Raw genomic sequence first — 13,374 nt, 5'->3', positions numbered from 1 at the left:
AAATCTGCTGCAGCAACCTCAGCAGCTGTAAACTCTCTGACGCCGTTTCACACGAGTCTCCGACGTGGATTGAATGAAGAATGAAGGGTTTCCGGCATGACGGTCAGTCCTTAGTGATTTCATGAGTGTAAGTTGGTCAGTTTCACACAGAATGTAGACAGACACACAAATCCACCAGCTCCACACATTGAGAGGCAGATGACGTCTATTTCAGTCCCTCTTCATAGGCTCATAACTCAGGGTGTGAGTCTTGTAGGATCTTGTGATAAGATAGAATGGAAAGGGTGACTCTACAGATTCAGGAAGGGTTTGAACTGGATTTCGGTGCTGGATCATCACAAAGATACAGAAACAGAAGCAGAGAATTTGACGAGCATTAATGCACCACAGAGGGTTAATGTTGTACAGATTAATTGGTATTATCAAAAAATTCCAAACATAAAACACAAATAATGATTTTATCAGCCAACAATATATGGGTCAGGCCCTACTGTAAAGGCCCATCACTGTCCATCAGAGTGATTCTCCTATATTTTTTTATATATATATATATATATATATATATATATATATATATATATATATATATATATATACACATACATATACACACACACACACACACGAAAGTTTGTGACCCCTTTAGAATTTTCTATATTTCTGCATAAATTTGATCATACAGAACAGCTTGAACTCTGGGATGTTGGTGGGCCATTCCAAAACACTAATTTTATTCTTCTTTAACTGTTCTTTGGTAGAACGACTTGTGTGCTTAGGGTCGTTGTCTTGCTGCATGACCCACCTTCTCTTGAGATTCAGTTCATGGACAGATGTCCTGACATTTTCCTTTAGAATTCTCTGATATAACAATGTGATAGACTATTACACGACCTTGTTCTTGGAGTGATCTTTGTTGGTCGACCACTCCTGGGGAGGGAAACAATGGTCTTGAAGTTCCTCTATTTGTACACAATCTGACTGACTGTGGATTGGTGGAGTCCAAACTCTTCAGAGATGGATTTGTAACACTTTCCAGCCTAATGAGCATCAACAACTCTTTTTCTGAGGTCCTCAGAAATCTCCTTTGTTCAGGCCATGATACACGTCCATAAACAAGTGTTGTGAAGAGCAGACTTTGCTAGATCCCTGTTCTTTAAATAAAACAAGGTGCCCACTCACACCTGATTGTCATCCCATTGATTGAAAACACCTGACTCTAATTTCGCCTTCAAATTAACTGCGAATCTTACAGGTTCACATACACTTTGAGTCATTTATTTAACTGGGTTCTCTTTATCTACTTTTAGGACTTGTGTGAAAATCTGATGATGTTTTAGGTCATATTTATGCAGAAATATAGAAAATTCTAATGGGTTCACAAACTTTCAAGCACAACTATATGTGTATTATATATATATATATATATATATATATATATATATATATATATATATATATATATGTGTGTGTGTGTAAAACCACTTTTAACTCCTAAAAGTCAGTTTTGCACAGTATCCATATCAGTCAGGCCCTATTTTATACTGCCCATCAAAACTCTGGGGACACCTAGCCACCATCTCAGTCATTTTTGTTATGTGAGCATATTTTCTTTGCCACTTTGCAATAATGTAGCATATTAAACAGTTTTTTTTTGTACAAAGCTGAAGCTTCGGATAAAAGTGCTGCCTTGGAAATAAAGCCAAAGGTCACACAGTCTACCCCTTTGTTGTGATGTCAGCAATCAAATATATACACAAGGCAAGGTGTCACCAAATTTTTGACAGGCACTGGACCCTCACTAGAGCTTCACTACTCCTACAGAGTGACCCTGGAGGTCTCATTGCACCAGTATCTACACAATGTGCACAGCTCAGACTGACCATCCAAATCCAAAGCCATCAAATAGCACTGCACTACATTTTGATGGTCCACTGTCTTCATCTGCAGGCGCTCATACAACATTTAGCATTAGCACCCAGAGACAGAAGCATGTTTTGGATTAGGATTGGGTTTGTGGTTAGAGACAATTTGAATTTGAAGGGGAATACCACAGATTTTCAAAAATTTCTGCATAGTTAACTGGTTAAGATGTAAATAGAGCCAGTCAAAGTGGTTTGGTGTGAAACTCTCTGTTCTAGAGAAACTGAGTCAGAACTGGTCACTGTGGTGGTGATTGGAACCAGACATCCACCTCTAAAAGCTCCCTCACAGAAAGTTCCCACAGGAAATGGTTATGAATTCACTGCCTGATGACTGAGACACTGTTTGATGATAGTTTTTAGAAGATTTTGGTCTAAAAATGTATTATTTTCCATTCATGGTGGAGGGATACATGCTGAGGTAAAATAGTTCCCAGTATAAAATGTATAATTGCAAGTTTTCCTCTTTCCATCATCAACATTCCATGTAAACTCAGAGGACTCGTGTAGGTTCACTGGTGGTTCTGGGTAGTAAAGAAAATGTCAAACAAATATATTTGTTTTGTAGTCATGGCGACCCCTGGTTCCCATCACCTCCACTGTAAAGACATCAGAACCATTTCCCACCAAACTACTCTGAATCTCTCTGTTTACATCTCACTCACTGAATTATGCAGGAATGGGTGGAATTCCCCTTTAATAGACGTTCAGTAGGTGAGCGTCTAACCGCGTCACAGTGGACTGAAAATCCAGTGTCAGTGATGCAGTAGACTGTTTAGTGTTGAGCACCACTGAGTGTGTGATACGCTGGTTCTCCTCGCTGCGGCGCGACTGTGTGTAATATTGATCTTATTTATATTACTGGTTGCACTCGCTTTAATATTACTGATAATAATGTAGTTCTGTAATGTAGATCGCATCATATGTGTGGCCTAAATATCTTTTATGTTTTGTTTTATTGTTTTTAATAAAGGGACGAGAAGAATGTGTTGAGTGCATCAGTGGTTTTCATTCAGTTTTCGCTCCTCTTGACCGCCGTGTGTTACCACGACAAAAAGCAGTTACTAAGGCAGTAAAACGAGAGCCTGTTTAAGAGGAGTCTGGCCTCTTCCTATTTCCCCCATTATATCAAAAACATGACTGACAAAGAGCAGTGGGATACTTTCTAATCACTCGCCCAGAACTTTCCTTTAATTTTAGAAAGTAGAAGGATGTATTTCACTAAAAAATAAGAAATCTCTCCTGTATGTTTCCTTTATTCTACAGCAAACGGGTTTTGGGAGGCTGGAAGCGGGCTCTACTGCTACTGAGTGCTGACTGATTAGCATTACGGCTACTGAGTGCTGATTGGTTGGCGAGGATGACAAATCAGAGCAGAGCTCATGTACATACATCAGCCTTAAAGGCACAGTAGCAGAGACAGCCTGGTTAATTGTAAAAGGTAAAGGCTGGAAAATGATCATGTAGAAACTGATGGTGTTTTTAGAACCCTATGAACGTTATATGGGTGGAATTGGCTCTTTAAACTTGACGCTCACTCATACAGCTAAATTTCCTTTGGGATCAATAAAGTATCTATCTCTCTATCTATCCATCCATCCATCCATCCATCCATCTATAGTACCAACCAGTCATGTAACTCTTTCTTACTGCTTGCTTGTCTGAACAGAAACAGACCTTTAAAGCTTCTTTGCTGTGCTGTCTCTTCATAAGAGCAGTGTACTGTGGCGGTGAACGTGCATCTGTTCAGAACGCAGTCTGTTCTCCGAGTTGGGGGTCGTATGAGGTGCAGACGTGTCCCACAGACACTTCTGAACTCGACTGCTACTTACAGACATACAGGATTCGTCACTCAGACTCAAATCCCTGCCTGCAAACCAGCAGCAGATACAGCGTCTGGCTTTTCCTCTTTAAACACGCCTCTGTCTTTAATGTGTTTAAAGGGCTCATACTTCAGAAAATCTCATTTACTTTGTTAGGGGTGGACAATATTTTATCATTATCGCGATAAATTATGTCAATATTCTTTTTTGGCACATATTGTGGATATCACCAGTACTTAAAGAACACTGTCTACCTACATGTTTCATTACAGAGAGAGCAGAATTAGGCCTGTTTAACTGGATTTATTATTTATTTAAGTGCAGATTGAAAAACAGTGAACAGAAAACTTTACAGCTGTAGGTTTATCATTATAATTATTATATTTTTAATTGTGACAAAGCAGGTTCTATTTTGTCTGTTCCAATTTAGTAAATCTCAGAAATATCAGGATGCATAGTTTTGTGAAAACAATTTTTTGCCATATCTGCCTCCCCTTACATACAGTGATGTGAACAGTATCAGAACACATTGTGTTTTTACATGCACTCAATAATCCAATCAATCAGATTTGTGCAGTTATCTGATTATTCTAATCATCATGTAAACAGTACACTCTAATTTTTTAGATCGGAGTCTAGAAATCTGGTTAAGAAATCTGATAGAGAGGCTGGATTTTATCTTAGTAATCACATTTCTCAGTGCATGTGAACTCTTACTCTGATTTCTTTCATTTCTCTCAATCTGGGCATGTGCGAAACAGATGGCAGTACCAGACTTTTGGAGTGACACTAAAACCAAACACATGCCTGACAAAATGAAGGATTTAAATATTCTTCCTCTTCTAGATTATGTATTTTCAGGTAAAGTGGTGTGATGATTTTTTTTTTTTTTTTAAAAGCTGCTGCATGTTGAAATTTTATGTTAGGTTTACGTCACGTCTTCAGCCGAGTTTATTGGCTGGTCGTAAAGAAGAAATCTGATTACTGTCCGACTCAATTAGACCTAAAGTTTCCCCCTTATATGATTGCACATTAAGAAGTGTTTCAGTCTGGACTGCTTTCTGAATGAGACATGATGCAGGACAACCAATCAGGACAGCGCTCATTTACATACAGGCACAGTGCACAAGAGCCAGATTAATTCTAAGGGACAAAGAGCGGTTGGAAAATTATTATGTACAAATGAATGATGACTCACAAAACTACAAACATCTTTCAAGAATAAATAAAATACCAGGGAAATGCAGGATATGGGCCTGCGTTATTTGTCAGTTTCCAAAAATATAAACAGCTGTAAAATATTTGGCATTTTATTCCGGATAAACTGCAGAACTGAAGGAAAAGAGTTTCCTGTGAGTTTAACAACAGCCTGGAAGAGAAAACCATCAGATCAGTATTTAAAATCTGCTCTCGAGGAAGAGATTTTGATGAACATGAAGCTGATGATGAACAATATACACAAAGCTTCATCACAGAGCTGCTTTATGATGAGCTGAACCTGCAGAGATTTTCTCTTACTGAATTAAACTGTAACAGCGAAACGTAGACCTTCTGAAAGGAAGGCAAAGCGTTCCCAAACTTTTGCTGAGCACTGTATGTGTTCTTTAATGCTAGTGTAGTCCAGCTGCCGCCTCAACAGCTTGAGCTGAACTATTTTTAATGTAGCTGAACGGCAGAACACGCTTCACACCAGCTCTGACCTCCACCTCAGCCCTCAGCCAGTGAATTCATAGCCATTTACTGTAGTAACTTTCTGTTCGGGAGTTTTTAGAGGTGGACGTCTGGTTCCCATCACCAGCACTGTGAACAAATGTGACTGTGTTTCTCTAGAACTGAGCGTTTCACACCACACCACTCTGAACGTCTCTGTTCACATCTTAACCAGTTAAAGATGCAGATTTTTTTTATTCTTATTTGAAATTAGGATATAAGGTTAGGGTGACTGACTGGTATCCATAGAAACAAACACAAAGGAACCATTCAAAAACTGTTCAGTACTGAGGATGTGAAACTGACCAATCAGAAGTCCAGGAATATAAAACCTAAGCTGTTATTCTCAAAACACCCGACACAGAAGAAAACAAAGTCAAGTAACACAGAGTTAAATATCAGGTTATAACTACAGTCTAATCTCCATACAACAGCAGCGAGTCACGTGTTACTTGCTGTACAGTGTTTCCTAATTAAACACCCAAAACCTTCCAGATCAAGAAAAAAAACAATCATTAACCCTTTAAACTGCAGCCTCATCACTCACTCTCTCACCCATCCACTCTGCCTTTCTGTTCATTTACTTCACAATATGGTCTACACTCATAATATGCTTTTAAAAACGTACTATTTATTAAAGGGCCCATATTACAGTAAATACATATTACAGTAAAAAAAAGTGGTATATAAACATCGTTTTAAATCATTATGTGACTCACCACACTGTAAAAACTTTCAGTTCAACCTAAAATACTTCATTTTGTAACAAGCAACCATTATTTTTTTTTTTTTTTGTTGACTTGTTCAATTACTTATTACCACATGATGTAAAACTGTAGAATTAGGTCATTTTCAATTTTTGTGATGTCACAAAAACATATTTAAGTTATTCTGCCTATTCAGGCTACATCATTTTAGCACTGCTACACTGAGGTTATAAGAAGTGTTTAATCTCTGAACTCTTGAATGAGGCATAAAAGAGGGCAGCCAATCAGAACAGAGCTGTTTTACATAAATCAGCCTGTTTAATTCTAAAAGATAAAGAGAGCCGTGTGACAGTGAATTATGGCTGTTTGTTGTGCACACAGTGGATCTCATAGGGGTAAAAAAACAAAAAAAAAAAATTCCAAGCTAAACACAGTATACATGCCCTTTAAATAACGGGACAACATTACAGCTACCATGGAAGAACCACATCTCAAACTCAACTGAAACAAATGAGAAAAAACATTTTTAGAACCCTAATTTGTTAAGAGTGAAGTCAGAGAGAGGAACTGAAGCACGTACAGGCCCTTTAAGAGTTTAAAGGGTTAGTAATCATTGCTTTATGTAATAACTGTCCTGTCTGGTATCATCATAAAAATATTACATACCAAAAAGAAACAAATAATTTACAAAGATTTTAACTTCACATTTAGCCTCAATGTTACTTTGAAGGTTTTCGAAAAAACAGGATTCAAAAATCTGCAATAAACCAAATAGAAGAGGTTTGATTATACAGACGTCTCCTCTGAATAATGCTGTTATAATCACTAATATAAGACTATCAGTCACCTAGGCAACACCTTTATGATCACTCAGGCAGTTTTCAGGATCAAAATATTCCCCACACATCATAAATAGGAAAATATACTACAAAGATGATCAAATCTGTGGTCTGTCTGTATTGTACTGCAGGTTCAGGTGCAACACGCTGTTGAGCCGCTGAGCTGCTCTTTGATGAGATTTTTGTGCTTTTCACCCTTTTTTCACCCTCAGGCCTCCCGATAGACGCTACCGAGCATAAACAGAGAGATTTCAGCACTGAACAGAGTGTTTTGCTGTTGTCAGAAGAAAACCTTGTGTCTTCAACATGCTAACTTTACAGGAGAAGGAAAAAACCTGTGTTACTTTTTATGCAAGTCAATGGAACCAGAATTCTTTTGCTTCCATTCATCATGAAATTTACACACAATGTGAAGGACAACAGGTATTTTCAAATTATGTCAAATACTGAAAAACAACAAAAATAGAGTTCCGAGGTTTTCTTCAGACAACAGCGATTTAAGGGTAAAACAGAGCAAATCTACTCTGCTCACCCAGGTGAGTCAGGTGTGTTATCAGCGCCCCCTTGTGGTCTCCTGCTGGAAGGTGCACTTTACATTTATATCATAACATTAGGTTAACACTTTCTTTTACAGCCCTTTCAGCTCTAGATATTAACCAGGTGAGTATGTGGTGCAAACTCCTCAGTCCTGTGTATTTATTTTGTATAAAATGTATTTATTTTTATATGACATTAACTAAAAGGGTTTTATACAGTCTGGAAACGTTTATCACCTGTACACTAAACTCAGTCTGAATGTGGGCTATAAAGACAAGGGCAGTGATTATCTGTGTGCTGCTACTTCAAAGACTGTCACTGCACTTTATTCTGCTATTGTACACCACATAGTCATATGCAAAAGTTTAGGCACCCCTGCTCAATTTCCACGTTGTTGTTGATTGAGTGTAAATATGTGAACACGTCCTCTACAGAGACACACTTCTGCACATTTAAATACACATTTACAGTTGATTTACTGAATTTAATACATGTAGAATAAAATAAAATCTTAAATATAAATTGTGGCCTGAGCAAAACTGTCACCTTTATTTTTCCAACATGTTAAAAAATATATACATCATATTTTAGTGTCTCTGTAGAGGGTGTGTTCACTTATTATCACCGAGATGATCAACGTGATTAAACTGACGGTGGTGAAACGTCTGATTTACTTTCCGACCTCTACATCTGTCGTTACAGTGAAATTCTGTGTGTGGTATGTATTTAACACCTTAGTACTTTAAATAATTATGAGCTGCTTTATTATGTCCTTTATCAATATTAATATCTTAATATCTACAACCTGCTAGTCATTTCAGTGTAATTTAGTTAGTTGTTATGTACCATCATTATACTTAATTACACAGAACTTTGGAATTTGTACTCTACACTTATTCAGGTGATATCTAGAACCTGCTGGGGATTCAACACAATTTGGTTAAGCTGTCTCAGAATGTAAGATCATTCTAGCTATATCTAGTACTTGCACCTCACACTCTGTTAATTACCTAGAACCTAAAAGATCCATCCATCCATCCATTTTCTAAGCCGCTTCTCCCTCAGGGACCTAAGAGAAAGCGTTATCACCTGTTATTTTTTTTTTCCCCCACTAATTAAAAATTCTGCACTTTCCATTATGTGAACCTTTCTGATCAACTGTTCCATTATTGAGAAAAAATAATGTAAAGTTTGTTCATTACATGTACATTAAAGTCACAGTTACAAAGTTAGTCTTATGCAGAAGTTTGTGCACCCACGGTCAACTTACTGATTTCTGGTTAAATTTTTTTTTTTTCAAATTGATTTTTAACTGATTTCCTGAGTGTAAATAAGTAACATCCTCTACAGAGACACACTTCTGTACATTTTAATACACAATTACTCTTTAGTTGCTGAATGTAACATATCAGGGGAAAAAAACCCATAAAAGGTTTGTGAAAAAGTTACAGCAGATTTTATATTTTGATCCCCCCTCAATATGTTAAACTCAGCATGTAAATTAAGACTTAAATTGTGCACTAAAATTGAAAAATGTGAAAATCTACAAAGCATTTTTGACCAGAGATGTAGAAACCTTTGCATATGACTATGGATTTTTCCCCTCTTCTATAAACCTAATATTTCTTAGAGGTTCTCTTAAGACTGTTCTGCCTTTAGTTTTGGCGCTGGAGCTATGGAGGCTCATGTGGCCAAGAATTCATGGAGTTTATTCCCCCAATTAGCACTGTGCAAACTACATGTCTGTAAATGTGAGTATGTGTATCAGAACGGCCGCTGCAGGAAGGCTATTGGTGGTGACCCCACACTGCTGGGGCTCCGCAGGTGAGAGTCAAATGAGCCGGGAGTTACACCCATCATCACGTCACCCTGAGGGGTTTCATCCTGCAGGAAATCGTCCTCATCCTCCGCAGAACTCTGAGACAGACAGAGAACACGGTTAAAACATCAATTATCAAGTTTCCCCTCAAAACCAGTGGTGGACAGTAACTAAGTAAATGTAATTGGTTTCTGTACTTAAGTAGTTTTTTGTGTATCTGTACTGAAGTTTTTCCATTTTGGGCGACTTTTTACTTTCACTCCACTACATTCCAGAGTCTAATATCTGATTTTTGCCTCCACTACATTTTGAGAAATCTGTCCTTCCTTTTGGTTTCTGTGTGTATAAAAACGTAACATGTCAAAACAAAAGAAGCGCAAAGCAAGAACACCAATCAGGGCACAGCGGTCACTTTGTTTTGAGCTTGTTTTGACCTGTTGGTCATACCAACCCAGTGCAGCACATGGTTCAACGTCAGCGCAGCAGTGTAAAATTTTGGGAGAGTCTGTTCAACATAAATGATGAACTAACCTAACTTTGTTTAAATACAGCACAATATAGAAATATGGACACATATGCAGTCGTGACTGACGCGTCTTTTTACTGAATTTATACAAACACTTTCATTTTATAGTAAATTAGTTTGGGCTGGTTTATGTTTATGAACAGAGGCCTACAGATCAACATAGTAAAGGAGCTCATTTGTGATCCTGAGTTTAAAGCCAGTTTTTATTAAACTTAAACTTGTAACTAAGTTGTAAATAAATCTTAGAGAGCCACTCGGTTCTGCCTGATGGAAACTTCAGTGTTTTGTGCTTATGATAATTTTAACAGACGTCAGCGTCACTAATTAATGACGTTCTATTAAAAGACTGGTTTACCAAGAGAGACGCTGCAGGACTTTCACCTAAAATGAGTTCATGAAGCGAGTCTAGTTATAAAAATGATAACAGGACATTAAAGTCACAATTAATCTTTTAGTACTTTTACTTTTGAAGGCAAATACTTCAGTACTTTTACTCAGGTGGAGGTCTAAAGGGAGGAACTTCTATTTTTACTGGAGTAATATTTTACTTTGGGTGTCTCTAATTTTATTCAAGTACATGGTTTGTGTACTTGTGAGGCTAATGTAGCTAACAAGTAATGGAAGCTTATACCTCACCAATTTGCTCCAACAACAGAAGATGAGCCGGAGTCCACAATTTTTTGGTCACACAGGGCATTTGTACTCAATAATAATCGAACAGCTTAATAATTTAAGGTGCCCATATACAGTACATGATGTCACATCATTGACTGGAACATGCAGACCCTGTTACTCTCACTGGAGGATGGTGACAGAAATTGGAAATTTCACTTTTTTATGCTTTTATGCTTTTTTATGCTTTTCCCATTCAGGTTATGTGCTCAAAATAGTGTTATTAAATTACTGAAAGTCAAAAATACATTCTGGTGAAGTTTATTTTGCTTACAGCTTTAATAAAATGAACTGCTTTATAAATAGACTTCTTTTTATAGTCAAATATGAGCAAGACAACAACAAGTGATTATCATGAGTAACCATACAAATTAATGCAATGATTTATGATTGTTTAAATTGTTTGACAGCCCTAATTTATCCAAAACAGAACAGAAACCAATAATCAAACCTATCGGAAATTGGTGGGGCTAATCAGTTGGGTATAAGCTACCCATTAGCTGGTACCCATTCACCTGCATTTAAAAGCTTTTTACCTTTCTAATATCTTTCTTTGGAACGTCCAGCATACAGTCAGATGGCTCCTCCCACACTTGATAGATCGGTTCAATGAGCTTTCCAGACCTGATAACGAAACAATAAAACACTTAAAAATAATCCACTTTGATCAACACAGTTAAACACTTCCTACTCATTTACTTAACCTCAACTCTTTTGTAATAAAAGGAAGCGGATTATAGCATGAAATCATGTATCTGTATGTACAGCTACATAAAAAATTATGCACAGAAGAGTTTCAAAGCCCATCACTCAAACCGAAACAACCTAGAGACTACTATAAAAAAAAAAAAAAAAAAAAAAAAAAAAAAAAAAAAAAAAATACAACCCCATTTCCTGTGCAAAATGTAAATAAAAATAAAATGCAATGAGGTGCAGATCATTCAAACCCTATATTTAATTGAAAATGCTATAAAGACAACATCTCAAATGTTGAAACTAAGGAAATGTATTGTTTTTTGAAAAACATATGCCCATTTTGAATTTGATGCCAACAACACGTTCCAAAAAAGTTGGGACAGGGGCATGTTTACCACTGTGTTTCATCACATTCTTTTTTTTTTTTTCCAAACAACACTCTGTGTTTAGGAACTGAAGAGACACTGCTGTAGAACTGAAAGTGAAATGTTTTAACATTTTTGCTTAACATAGGATTTGTTGTATTTTTCATTTCATAACCCTCCAAACATTTTCAGTGGGTGACCGGTCTGGACTGCAGGCAGGTCAGTTTAGCCCCTGGAATCTTAATACGGAGCAATGCTGCTGTAATGCATGCAGAATGTGGTTTGACATTGTCTTGTTGAAATAATTAAGGCCTTCCCTGAAAAAGACGACGTCTGGATGGCAGAATATGTTGCCAAGACATGTATATCATTCAGATGTGCACATCACCCATACCATGTGCACTAATGCACCCCTATACCATCACAAATACTGGCTTTTAAACTGCACTGATGACAAGCTGAGTGGTCTTTAGCTCTGAGGACACCGTGTCCATGATTTCCAAAAAGAATTTCAAATGTTGATTCGTCGGACCACAGGACACTTTTCCACTTCCCCTCGGTCCATTTTAATTGAGCTCAGGCCCAGAGAAGGTGGCAGCATCTCTAGATCCTCGTTATAGATGGTTTTTTCTTGCCTTTTAGACTTTTAACTTGCATTTGTGGATGCAGTGATTAACTGTTTTCACAGACAGTGTTTTTCTGAGGTGTTTCTGAGCCCATGCAGTGATTTCCGCTACAGAATCATGTCTGTTTTTAATGCAGTGCTGTCTGAGTGCCCAAAGATCACAGCCAGCAAATACTTTTTTTTGCCTTGTCCCTTACAGACAGAGATTTCTCCACATTCTCTGTATCTTTTAAATGTTATTATGTACTGTAGATGATGAAAAGCAAAAGTTATTTGCTATTTCATTTTGAGAAACATTATTCTTGAATTGTTGTACTATTTGATCATAGTCTTTCACAAGAGTGGTGAACCCCACCTCATCTTTACTTCTAAAACACTCAGCCTCTCTGAGATGCTCTTTTTATACCCAATCATGTTACTGACCTGTTGCCAATCAACCACCAGGTGTTTCGTTTCGCATTACACAACTTTACCAGCCTTCTGTTGGCCCCATCCAAACTTTTTTGGAATATGCTGGCTTCAAATTCAAAATAGGCAAATATTTTTCCGAAAACAAAGTTTCAGTTTCAACATTTAATTTGATATCTTTGAAGCATTTTCAACGTCACCAAAAGTGCCTAATTAAATGGTTAAGATGTAAACAGAGTCATTCACTTTTCCACTATTTTCCATCATCAACATTCCACATAAATTCAGAAGACTCGTGTAGGTTCTCTGGTGGTTCTGCATAGTAAATAAAATGTCTATATTTGTGTTGTAGTCATGGCGACCCCTTATTCCCATCACCACCACTGTAAAGACATCTGAACCCTTTCAGACCAAAGCATTCTGAATCACTCTGATTACACCTCCTGCTCAGTCATGTATGTTAGCTTTGCTCTGACCTCTTCAGCAGGTAGGGGTCAAAGGGGAAAAATGTGTCCAGTGGATTCGTATTGGTGGATAATGAGTCTCCACCCACTGAGCTCCTGATGACTGGTAACATCTGACGATTGTTCCTCTCGATGATGGTGTAGCAGAAGACCAGCTGATACTTCCTGAGAACAGATTCAAGAGTTTGTCAAATGCACATACGATACATTACACAATGAAGTTCTGTATTCATTAAAACTACCTCTACTCTCACGGTCCACTTT

General features: G+C 37.4%; 1 protein-coding gene across 1 annotated transcript in view; it reads right to left on the bottom strand.

Annotated features, from left to right (window-relative positions):
• Positions 1 to 4,585: 4,585 nt before the first annotated feature.
• rrn3 (RRN3 homolog, RNA polymerase I transcription factor) overlaps positions 4,586 to 13,374 on the bottom strand; it is a 38,155-nt gene continuing 29,366 nt past the window's right edge. The window contains exons 16-18 of the mRNA XM_017715485.2: positions 13,123 to 13,275; positions 11,089 to 11,176; positions 4,586 to 9,452 (exon numbers count right to left, since the gene is read on the bottom strand). Of these exons, the coding sequence (XP_017570974.1) occupies positions 9,300 to 9,452; positions 11,089 to 11,176; positions 13,123 to 13,275 (394 nt within the window). The 3' untranslated portion in view covers positions 4,586 to 9,299. The remainder of the gene's footprint in view (positions 9,453 to 11,088; positions 11,177 to 13,122; positions 13,276 to 13,374) is intronic.

Source organism: Pygocentrus nattereri, chromosome 14 (assembly GCF_015220715.1).
Source record: "Pygocentrus nattereri isolate fPygNat1 chromosome 14, fPygNat1.pri, whole genome shotgun sequence".
Classification (NCBI taxonomy): domain Eukaryota; kingdom Metazoa; phylum Chordata; class Actinopteri; order Characiformes; family Serrasalmidae; genus Pygocentrus; species Pygocentrus nattereri.
This window is presented reverse-complemented; position numbering and strand designations above follow the sequence as displayed.